The 12659-nt window shown below is 35.9% G+C and overlaps 1 protein-coding gene across 1 annotated transcript in view; it reads right to left on the bottom strand.

The window, feature by feature from the left end:
• The window catches only part of LOC125660461 (uncharacterized), a 39498-nt gene that overhangs the window by 14691 nt on the left and 12148 nt on the right, over positions 1 to 12659 (bottom strand). The window contains exons 4-9 of the mRNA XM_048892297.2: positions 6545 to 7717; positions 6233 to 6326; positions 5181 to 5223; positions 4155 to 4253; positions 3477 to 3521; positions 609 to 675 (exon numbers count right to left, since the gene is read on the bottom strand). Coding sequence (XP_048748254.2) covers positions 609 to 675; positions 3477 to 3521; positions 4155 to 4253; positions 5181 to 5223; positions 6233 to 6326; positions 6545 to 7717 — 1521 coding nt within the window. The remainder of the gene's footprint in view (positions 1 to 608; positions 676 to 3476; positions 3522 to 4154; positions 4254 to 5180; positions 5224 to 6232; positions 6327 to 6544; positions 7718 to 12659) is intronic.

The following is a 12659-nucleotide window of genomic DNA, read 5'->3' as shown; positions in this document are numbered from 1 at the left end:
GGAAAGGATAACGCTTTAGAGCCCGGAAACCATATTGCTACTTCGATGTCCAGTGCGCTTGACCTTTGACCTTTTGACCCCAAAATCGATAGGGAACATCTTCATCCCATGGGTAGTCCATATGTATGATATGGTGACTGTAGGTGGAAAGGATAACACTTTAGAGCCCGGAAACCATATTGCTTCTTCAATGTCCAGTGCGCTTGACCTTTGACCTTTTGACCCCAAAATCGATAGGGAACATCTTCATCCCATGGGTAGTCCATATGTATGATATGGTGACGGTAGGTGGAAAGGATAATGCTTTAGAGTCCGGAAACCATTGCGTCTACAGACGGACGGACGGACGGACAGACAGACGGACAACCCGATTCCAGTATACCCCCCCCACAACTTGTTGCGGGGGGTATAATAATACTCAGTTTTACAAATGGCTTTAAAAATGTGGATTTTTATAAAGTCTGTAGAAACACATTAACTTTATCAATATTTTCAAGTAGCGACTAGAGTTGTCTGGAATTTGAAACTTATAAGCCTCAGTTCAGTTGCTTTTGACACACACACACAAAGGAGACATAATTATGTTTAATGATGCCAGCCGTGCTTACTTTGTTCAGTATGATCATCCTGTTTTTCCAGAGTATCTTTCACAAATCCTCCTAGTCGTACAGACTCCTGAAATGCAAATTATTCATTTGGAAATTTTATGAGGCACAATACTGTATGTGTATATATTTTAAAGTGAGAGCAATTGGAGCAAATGCACTATTCACCATAACTATAAATTAATAACAGTACCACTGCATAAATGCATTAATATCAAAGTATTTCATAATTTTGGGCAAATAATAAATTTGCACTCTCGAGTCAGTGTAATATTATGTATAAATCATGCTACAGTAAGTCCACAAACAGAAAAACTGAAACAATATACAGCATCCGAAGAGAACTAGCTGTCAGAGTGCAACTGTAATTCCAAAGGGCATAATAAAATCTACCACACTTGTCTCTCATTTATTTGAATTCAAAAGGACATAAAATCTACCACAGTTGGTTATTCATTTGAATGTAGTTTCTCTAGTTGTACACAAAATATTAAATGTACAAATTAGATTTAAAAAAGTGTTGAAGTTGACATTGGAAACTTATTCCCCCACCACACACACAAATTTATGTCTAATTCCGCAAGATATTGACAATTTGATCTTTGACGATAAAAAAGTTATTTGGCATAAACATTTTTCACTTAATTTCAATCAAAGAGATAGCAACTAACTCTTGAATAAACATAACTACCCTAAGTAAAGAAATATTGAAGTTAAAGCAAACAGAGATTCACTGCATGTGAATACCCAGGGTTGACTTCACGACTTGTGAAACGAAATTTCCTAGCAGTGTGTGACTAGCACCATCCAGGCAAGTTTAAAAGTTGCTTTCGATAATGATTGAATTTTTCACTCACTACACAATCATTGAGAAAAGAAATGAAATATATTTGCCACAGGTCTTGCATTCCATCACAGACTTGGACAGAAGTGACTATATTTATCATGCGTTTCAGATATAATTGGGAAACCATGAATTTCAAATTTTTCATAACTGACCTTGACTTTGGACCATTACCCCCAAAATATGCGACCTTTTTCTCCAGTTATTTGGCTTTAGTAAGTTTTAGTGATAGTAATATTAATTGTGACCTTGACCTAGTAAAGTGAGCCCTAAATACATAACCATATATCTCAGTCTACTCTAATTCATGTATAGGGTGTGTAATCAAACTGAATTGTTGCTGCTTGATCAGTTATCAATCAGAAAAAAAATGCATGTTCAGCTGATGTGTAATGTGTGTTCAGCTGATGTGTAATGCATGTTCAGCTGATGTGTAACGTGTGTTCAGTTGATGTGTAAGGTATGTTCATCTGATGTGTAACGTGTGTTCAGTTGATGTGTAATGCATGTTCAGCTGATGTGTAACGTGTGTTCAGCTGATGTGTAACGTGTGTTCAGCTGATGTGTAATGTGTGTTCAGCTGATGTGTAATGCATGTTCAGCTGATGTGTAATGTGTGTTCAGCTGATGTGTAATGCTTGTTCAGCTGATGTGTAATGCTTGTTCAGCTGATGTGTAATGTGTGTTCAGCTGATGTGTAATGCTTGTTCAGGTGATGTGTAATGTGTGTTCAGCTGATGTGTAATGTGTGTTCAGCTGATGTGTAATGCTTGTTCAGCTGATGTGTAATGTGTGTTCAGCTGATGTGTAATGTGTGTACAGCTGATGTGTAATGTGTGTTCAGCTGATGTGTAATGTGTGTTCAGCTGATGTGTAATGTGTGTTCAGCTGATGTGTAATGTATGTTCAGCTGATGTGTAATGCTTGTTCAGCTGATGTGTAATGCTTGTTCAGCTGATGTGTAATGTGTGTTCAGCTGATGTGTAATGTGTGTTCAGCTGATGTGTAATGCTTGTTCAGCTGATGTGTAATGCTTGTTCAGCTGATGTGTAATGTGTGTACAGCTGATGTGTAATGCATGTTCAGCTGATGTGTAATGTGTGTTCAGCTGATGTGTAATGTGTGTTCAGCTGATGTGTAATGTGTGTTCAGCTGACATGTAATGTGTGTTCAGTTGATGTGTAATGTGTGTTCAGCTGACATGTAATGTGTGTTCAGTTGATGTGTAATGCTTGTTCAGTTGATGTGTAATGCATGTTCAGCTGATGTGTAATGTATGTTCAGCTGATGTGTAATGTGTGTTCAGTTGATGTGTAATGCTTGTTCAGTTGATGTGTAATGCATGTTCAGCTGATGTGTAATGCATGTTCAGCTGATGTGTAATGCATGTTCAGCTGATGTGTAATGCTTGTTCACTTGATGTGTAATGCTTGTTCAGCTGATGTGTAATGTGTGTTCAGCTGATGTGTAATGTGTGTTCAGCTGATGTGTAATGCTTGTTCAGTTGATGTGTAATGTGTGTTCAGCTGATGTGTAATGCTTGTTCAGTTGATGTGTAATGCATGTTCAGCTTTTGTGTAATGCATGTTCAGCTGATGTGTAATGCTTGTTCAGTTGATGTGTAATGCTTGTTCAGCTGATGTGTAATGTGTGTTCAGCTGATGTGTAATGTGTGTTCAGCTGATGTGTAATGCTTGTTCAGTTGATGTGTAATGCATGTTCAGCTGATGTGTAATGCATGTTCAGCTGATGTGTAATGCTTGTTCAGTTGATGTGTAATGCATGTTCAGTTGTTGTGTAATGTGTGTTGAGCTGATGTGTAATGTGTGTTCAGCTGATGTGTAATGCATGTTCAGCTGATGTGTAATGTGTGTTCAACTGACATGTAATGTGTGTTCAGCTGATGTGTAATGCATGTTCAGTTGATGTGTAATGTGTGTTCAGCTGATGTGTAATGTGTGTTCAGCTGATGTGTATTCAGCTGATGTGTGTTTAATTAATGAGTAATGTGTGTTAATAGAACAAACCTTCAATTCAGCATGCATATCTTCATATTCTCGCTGCTCTTCCGGCTGAAAAAAATATCAGCATTTATACTAACATGGTGTTGTGAAAAGAAGACTTCATTTTGATGCAACAACCATCATTTTTCATCAAGTTAACACTCTGACTACATATACATGTATATAGTATAAGTCACTGATTTCCCTATTCAGATATAATAGTGTATGTACTGACTCATAGTGTGTAAGCTTTATCACATTCAGCTTCATTTTTCCAAAATTACACGAGTATAAAGCCATCAACCATTGTCTCAAAATCTGACCAATCTGAGTATACCAGATACACATTTACATTGAACAAAAGACTGTATTAAGGTCCAACAAAATTTGCTGCAGTTTTCAGATATACTGCAGATTCCTAAATATATACGAGGAATTTACGATCACGTAATTTTGTGAGAAGAACCACACGCGAAATAAAACTACTTGCTTTTATTTTTATATTGCTGAAATATTTATTAAAACCCTTGATCAATAGACCATTTATGAATTCATGATCATGTGATTTGACATCCAAGAGGCATTTTGCGATATGAAGTACTCGTGTAAAATAAGGAATCTACAGTATGCTTCAGTCTAAAAATAGATTGTGAGCACATTTTTTTTATGTATTGCTACACATAAAACATTAAAGGAAAGTACTTTATCTGTGTGTTCTGCCAGGAGGCTGTCCAGGGAGAACTTGCCAGTGAAATTGAATGTGTTGCTCGTCATCGACACAGGGCTGCTTCGAACTGGAGACTAAAAAGTTCAGTTTTTATAAAGTCATCAGGAATTTGAAATATTATCTAAACAAATATATACTGAATTATTATTAGCATAAACGTTTTAGCATAGAGTATTTTTATGATCTACAACAGATTAGTTCATAATTTTGTGGACTTTTCAAAAAATAGTTTCATAAATACTTAAATTCATAAAAAGTTCTTTTACTGATGCCATTATAATGCCTAACAATACGATACTGACTTACTGATGGCATCTAACAATACTGATGTTGACTTACTGATGACATCTAACAATACTGATACTGACTTACTGATGGCATCTAACAATACTGGTGTTGACTTACTGATGAAATATAACAATATTGATGTTGACTTACTGATGACATCTAACAATACTGATACTGACTTACTGATGACATATAAAAATACTAATGTTGACTTACTGATGGCATCTAACAATACTGATGTTGACTTACTGATGACATCTAACAATACTGATGTTGACTTACTGATGGCATCTAACAATACTGATGTTGACTTACTGATGACATCTAACAATACTGATGTTGACTTACTGATGACATTTAACAATACTGATGTTGACTTACTGATGACATCTAACAATACTGATGTTGACTTACTGATGACATATATAACAATACTGATACTGACTTACTGATGACATATAATAATACTGATACTGACTTACTGATGACATTTAACAATACTGATGTTGACTTACTGATGACATATAACAATACTGATGTTGACTTACTGATGACATATAACAATACTGATGTTGACTTAGTGATGACATTTAACAATACTGATACTGACTTACTGATGACATATAACAATACTGATGTTGACTTACTGATGACATATAACAATACTGATGTTGACTTACTGATGACATCTAACAATACTGATGTTGACTTACTGCATGATTTTTCCGTGGTGGGGTGCCAGGAACTGGTTGTGTGCTGTACAAAAATAAATGGTTCCAACAGTGAAACTCAAAGATCAAAAAATACATATGAAGTTTATTTACAAAAGATATTTTGTGGGCAGCAAAACATGTACACTATGCTTACACAAGAGGCCCATAGACCACATCACTCACCTGAGTCATCTTAAAACTGTTCTTACTTAGCTGTTGTGAATTTTTAAGATTATTCCTATACACATTTCGACACCATATTGTGGCCCCAACCTAGCCCTAAACGATCAAGACAAAACCATGATACAAGGTCACAAGGTAAAAATCATGATATGAAATGTAAGGTCTTGCCACTAGGATTGAATCTATACACAAAATATGAAAGCCGTACCTTAAATAGTTCAGAAGATACTGCCTTTAACTTTTCTTCAGAGTAGGTCAAACTCCAAGGTCAAGGTTACAAGGTCAAAAACTTTAGTACAAAAGAAAGGTCTTGTAACAGGGAATGTATCCACGAAATATGAAAGATTATCACTCAACATTTAAAATTTTTAAATTTGGGTCAAATTCCAAGGTCACAGATCAAATGTCAGGGCATCAAATGAAATTTCTTGCCAAAAGGAATCTACTTTATAGCCCAGTCCTTCTTCAGATTTTTATTGCCCCACCCTATTTTTGCTTTTCTTGATCATCTCCCCATTAGAGGAAGGATAGCCCTTCATTTGAACGAACTTGAATCCCCTTTACCCATGGATGATTTGTGCCCCAAAAAATTTAAAAGATGCTACATAATTTTTATTAATTCCTTATTATCTCCACTTCAAAAAGGGTGTGGCACTTCATTTGAACAAACTTGAATCATCTTTACTCAAGCATGCTTAGTGGCAAGTTTGACTGAAATTAGCCCTATTTCTCAAGAATAAGTCAAAAATGTTAAAAGTTTATGGATGGACTGACAAACTGATGCAGGGACAAAAAGTGATCAGAAAAACTCATTTATTAAAGCTTTCAGCTCAAGTAAGCTAAAATCATGAAGTTTGACATCCACTTACATTGCATTCTCTATGTCTCTTAGGAAGGATGGAGCCTCTAACAATTCATCATCTGATTCATCTAAATCTATGTCAAGGTCACTTAATCTATCACCTACAATGCAAGTAACTGGTATTACTCAAAATTTATATCATGGTTTCCTTGACAAATGTTAAGCACATGTTTAACTTCTACAGAAAAAGACATATTTCAAATGCCTCTATTTCATTATCAATCAAACTGCAAATCTCTCTTCACTGAATTTTAATTTTCCAAAAGTCTGTATTTACAATTTCTCTTAAGAATCCTATCGTATTAAATTTATTCCTTACCAGTGTCTTCAGGACTTGATAAATCAGCTCCATAAACAATGCAGAATTTTGACTCAGTAATATCAAACAATGTAGAACTACTCGTCTGTCCGCTTTTCTTTGTGCCGTCTGTCACCGAGTCACCCAAGTTCTGAGCCGAGTCTTGTTTAGCGGTGGAGGACTGACTATTTTGTCTCTCTGTCCCGGGCTGTTTCACTCGATTCTGTCTCCTCTCTTGTTCCTCTCTCTCCCTCTGTTTGGCTTCTTTATATTCCCTGTATGTTTGCGCAGTTTTGGGAGTAATCTCCTGACAAGAGTCAGACTGGGATCTAGATGCTTCACATCTCTGCCCTGGGGAACTTGTACTACTTCTGTGTTGAGTACTCTCCCTCCTGTGTGGAGCTGCCTCAGAGTGGCGTCTCTTCCCCTCTCCCCTGTGCAGTCTATCCTTTGTGGAGAAACGCTGACTCTCTCCACTTCCCTTCCTCTGCCTATCCTTCTGGCCTGGTTTACTCTCCCCTTCCTTTGTTGAAACCTTTTCTGCCCTCTTACCTCCTTCTGCAGAATCAGACGCATTCACCTGACCCTTGATCTGTGCTGAGCTCCCCGCTGACTTGTGGTGTGGTCCATCGTATGTCTTGTCTTGTACATAGTCTACTTTGCTCCCTTTGTCAACATTTTTTGTTTGAAAAGATCCAGTTTGCTGTAACATTGTGGATGTAGTCTTACACAAATTATCTACACCACTCTCCTGCTTCCCTGCAGGAGAATTTTCCATCTCTGATGTGCCATTTCCTTTTCTTCCGTTGGGACTACTTCTAATAGAGACAGCGCTTTCTACTGTGGTTGATATATGAGAATCATGTGTACTTTCACCACAACTATTGTCATCTTTCATTTCTACATCATTTACAGCAGTGTTCAGTTGACACTTCAGTGCTTGACCAGAGGTCTTATCTGAGTTATCTTGACTACAAAACCCTTTACCACTTGCGATTTTATCTCTGCTGGTTTCTGATTTCTTAGCTGTTGTGTTTGCTGCAACTGCTCTGACTTGAGAAGCTACAGCAGCTGTCTGAGATTGTGGAACTTCCTGTATAGAATGAATTTTATCACCAGGATTCAATATCACACAGTCACCACCTGAGTCCTTGTCCCTTGTCATAGTCCTTGCAGTTGCGTTGGAATTAACATCTAAAAAAAATCAAAATGGAATGTATAACACTACAATTAAAAGTAAGTACAATTCCACTGGCATAATCATGTTATTCGCTCCGCGGAACGAATTAGCATGTATTCTACGTACTTAATTATGGCATTTATTCCGTAAATGTGAATGAATGATTTTTGCTTTTATAAACGGAATAGCATGATTATAAAAAGTCAATAGTTAACACGTATAAACCAAGCATGTCAAACTCATTTGCTCCGCGGAGCAAATAACATGATTATGCCATTCCACTCCTCCATCCTAAAATAAATTTTCACTTTATATACAAACTAAATTCATCCCTTGGGATACCCTTTACTTTGTGATATAACCTTTCTATATCATCCTGTGGGGAGCCCCTCCCGAGTTAACTTTGTGTTATAACCTTTCTATATCATTCTGTGGGAGGTGGCCCCCTCCCTAGTTAACTTTACTCACCTGAGAGAGTTAAAATCCACCTATGATGTCATTCTTTTGTTCGAACACTCCATTATTTTTCAGGAATGGAGTGTTCGGAAAGTAGGTCAACCTTTATACAAGTAGATATAAATGCATGCAACAAAAGAACGAAAAACGTATCCATTCAGTTGTAGCAAGGGGCCCAGCAAAGGGGGATTTTAAGTGGGTCAATGTAGTCGTATCACTCCATTCCTTAAAAGCAATGGAGCGATACTCGTTCATTAACCCTTATGTAATATCCAGGAAGTGACAGCCAAGTTACAGTGAATTACAAAAGACCTGTAGAGTTTTCAATTGCCTGCTGGATTGATCAATAGACTTTACAATTTGGTCAGCCAAGAATCACATTTGGTTTGAATTTAGGTCACAAAGTTACTCAAGCGTATATTGCTTTTACAGGTAAATCTGAGTTGATTTCAGTGTCTTTTGCAGCTATTTCCCTAGTTTTTTTTTAAAGTCAAATTTGATTATATATATTTCTCTCTCAAATATACATTTTATTACTTTAACATGTTGAAGTAAAAAAAAAAAGATTCTCTCTCTCTCAAATTTGAAACATTATTTCAGGTGTTTCTAGATAAAAAAAAACAACTTTTGATTTAAGGTAATTCCCCAGACCACGTCAAATAACGTTAAACGTTATTCACGCGTCACGAACGTTATCACACATTCAACGAACCCGATGGCCTTTTGGTGAATTTTGTAGACCATATTAAGACTGATTGTTTGAAAGCAAACAACAAAAATTTAGAATAAAAAAACAACAACATACGAATCGCAATTATACAAACAAGCCGGTTTTATACAAGACAACGCTCAGGAGAGAAAATGCTTAATATAGTTATATACATCGCGAAGTCTTAAACTCTCCATACACATTGCGTTATGACACACAGTCATTCAGTAATTCTCGTGAGATTTCTGCAAATATTACAGATTATGATGTAAAATTGTGTTGCCAACTTTCAATGTATCTATTGTAGGCCATTTGTTTTGTGTGATTTCTGATCATTAATGATGGGTAGAAATATCGAATCTCCTATTCAACAAAATGCAAATTTGTGTGTGCTACATATACTGACAGTTTTCCCTATAATTTATTTAAACCTGAAAGAATATGATCAATGTTGTCATGATCTTAATAAAATATATGCATAATCTAAAGCTATACTGACATTGTAACCCCCCTTGCAAATCATAGTTTTTATATTTATTTACACGACAAAAATCGCTTTCGAGGCCCTCCGAATTCATAATGAATGTGCATATACATGTTCAATGTATGTGTATATCTCTGTTGTGTCTAATGATTTCAGGGTGTTCAATTTAGATCATAAGCTGACAGATTTGTCACATATTTAGGCCCCATCTAGACTACCGTATATACTCGCCTATAAGTCGGTTGTATTTTTTAAGGTTATTTTGTAGGAATTTGCCATTGACTCGCTTATAAGTCGGTACAAATTTTTGTCAGAATCGGTTGACAATTTCAAGTCAATGCTCTAGTGTTTTTACCTATGTTTCAAAAAATATTTTGAGAAGTTAATAATTATGAGGTGCGCAATATCCAAGCCATATCTGTTTGGTGTTTAAACGCAACCCTTAATCTATTATGGACAATGATCCCTTGTTTACCTAAGCAAGTATGGTCTCCTAATTACCAGTTCCTGACACCGTGTTTACTTAGTGGCACGCGCCTCGCGAAAACTGTTATTGTGGGATTCCGGTATAATTCATTGTATCAACAATAGAGTTTTTAAGAGTCAAGAATGATGATCTAAATTATCTGTTAACAATATTCAATCTTTTATGAAATATATTTCAGCCGGTATACATATGAATATTTCAATATTGAATCGGGTTCGTAATTCAATTTTACCGATAAACGATAGATTAGTTAACCGGCATATGTAAATAATTTCTAACTAGATAAAAATATGTAAAAATATAAAAATATGTAAATACTTGTACTTTATACATAATTTTCAAATACATAAACAATACCATATATCTAGATATTTGTGAACAATAATCATTTGTGTGGTAGTACATGATAATCGTCAGAGTTGTTTAAAAACCTAGAAAAATACCAATCTTCTTAGGACGCGCCTATAAGTTGGACATAGAGTTTTGGACCAAAAATTGACTCCCAAAAATCCGACTTATAGGCGAGTATATACGGTAGGCCTAGGTGTCGTATGTTTGTGTTCTTGTACTACAGTATGGATCATGGGTGTTGTAATGTAATTTTCTTTTATCTAAAACACTTTTCTGGCTGGACATGACCTTTACTGATATTTTGATTTAAACAACTCAGAATGTACGCGGTAGTTACATGTCATTCAGACTCGTATCGCATGGCTGTATCATATTGTTAAAAACTACCAGGAACTAAATATTACTAAGGGGGCGGGGAATGCAGAATTTGGGTGTTTTAAAATATTCGAATTTCCCAAAATTTGTAACTTGAGCATAGGTTAGCATTCTCTGAATGAGCGTTAAAATGTAAAAATCATTCTGATCTACATTACTTTGTTCCAACTAGATCTGGCGACATAATTTTATTTTTTCATCTATTGTGACGTCATGACAGTGTTCATGTGACGTAGGCTATGGATTTTAAGTAAGCTCCATAGTAAAGTTAGGATTTTTCTAACTTCAAGTCCGATCCCTAAAGCTTACTGCAATCAATGAAAGTGGTTTTTAGCTATTTGAAGCTTTAATGTTTTAAACTGTTTTTCAAAAACCACCTTGCAATATTTCTTAAAATGGTAATTTAGTGATGTAAATGATGAATGCAACATGTTTGCAGAGATAGGAATTTTAGACACCATTTTCCAATATGCGTTTTTTCAAGGTTTTTAACATAGAGGGGGGTCATTGGGCTCTCAAATTATCTGATACCCTATCTACTTCTTATGTCAAATGATTGCTGGAGTGTAAAGGTAAAACATATTGAAATGTTTAAAAAATCTGAAGGTTTTTGAAAACACAATTTTCCGGATATGGTAGGCTAAGATTAGTCAAAATTTGACTACTATACGTGCATTTCATCACCTTGAAACCAAGAACATGGTTCAGTAGATGAAAAATTATTGAAAACAGTCAAATGCAATACATTTTCTTCAAATCATATGAAAGAAACATATTTCTATCGTTTAAATAAAGACGGTGCCTTAAAATGTATGTATATTAACACTGCTTGTTTTAAAGTGATGTGTTCTATTTATAGAAGTGGCTGTACTCTGGGAAAGGCTGCTAAACATATTTTTCTTTGGGAATTTTATCAATACACATCCTCAACAAAATACATGCAAATTTTGATAGAAATCTGTAGGTTTTTCAATACTAAGATGTGGTATGGGGAATTACCTTAAATACTTTAGTAAAGAAAAGGGTGCATTCTCTCTCTCTCTCTCTCTCTCTCTCTCTCTCTCTCTCTCTCTCTCTCCTCTCTCTCTCACTCAAATACACTTTTTTTTAATTATTGATTAAATTGAAATTTACTAATATTAATTCACTTAAAAAATTTTCAGTAGACATCTCACAAAGTGTCCACATGTTCCATTCATCTGTTTGTCAATCTATTTTTTGAGGTCAGTCCATTCATATCACACAAAGAAAACTTCCAGAATACTCTTCTATTGTTACTGTTTCTGACCAATAGAAGTAATGGTTATCTTCTAGCATCCGAGTAATACTGGCATTATCAAAGAGATGGGCGGTCCTTCTGTCCCGAGTGCGCAGAACGCAAGAGTGAGAGAAGGACCGCCCATCTCTTTGATAATGTGAATTTTACGAGGATGCTAGAAGATAACCGACTTGTCACATATTACGAAAGCTTCTCATTCTACCTTTATTGAACCATACATTCAATATAAGGGTAGATTGCCATATACCATCATCAGAAGATGCATGTGCATATAAATACGCTTTACCCGTAAAACAGCAAAAGTAACTTCAGGAAAACTGATTATCCCTGTCAGTATCAAGTTAGTCATCTTTTAGCATTTTCGTAAAATTCACATCAAAAAAGAGATGGGCGGTCCTTCTCTCACTCATGACAGAAGGACCGCCCATCTCTTTGATAATGTGAATATTACTCGATTGCTACAAGATAACCATTACTTACTGCATGACTGGAAAAAAAACGGTCACAGGTACAGTCCCTGAAACGTTCTACTTTACCATTTTTCCGTTCGCTCACCATGCGTTCACTCTCCATGCGTTCACTGTTTGCTCTCCGTTTACAGTTTTGCGCTCACTGTGCGTTCACCGTTCACTGTCATTTGGAACACCAAAGTCAAAGGATCGATTTTCATAGCAAGGCAAAAAGGAACAAGAGCAAAGCCAACGTGGCATAATATGCCCGTAGATTTTGCTCAAGGAAAACATATTTTAGTGGGATTCATATTTTAGTGAAGTTAGCACTGTCCTCTGTGAGCTAATTCATTATTATGCTTGTAG

The sequence above is a fragment of the Ostrea edulis genome, chromosome 9, assembly GCF_947568905.1.
Source record: "Ostrea edulis chromosome 9, xbOstEdul1.1, whole genome shotgun sequence".
In the NCBI taxonomy this organism is placed as follows: domain Eukaryota; kingdom Metazoa; phylum Mollusca; class Bivalvia; order Ostreida; family Ostreidae; genus Ostrea; species Ostrea edulis.
Note: the sequence above shows the minus strand (reverse complement) of the source record. Positions and strands in the feature narration are given on the sequence as shown.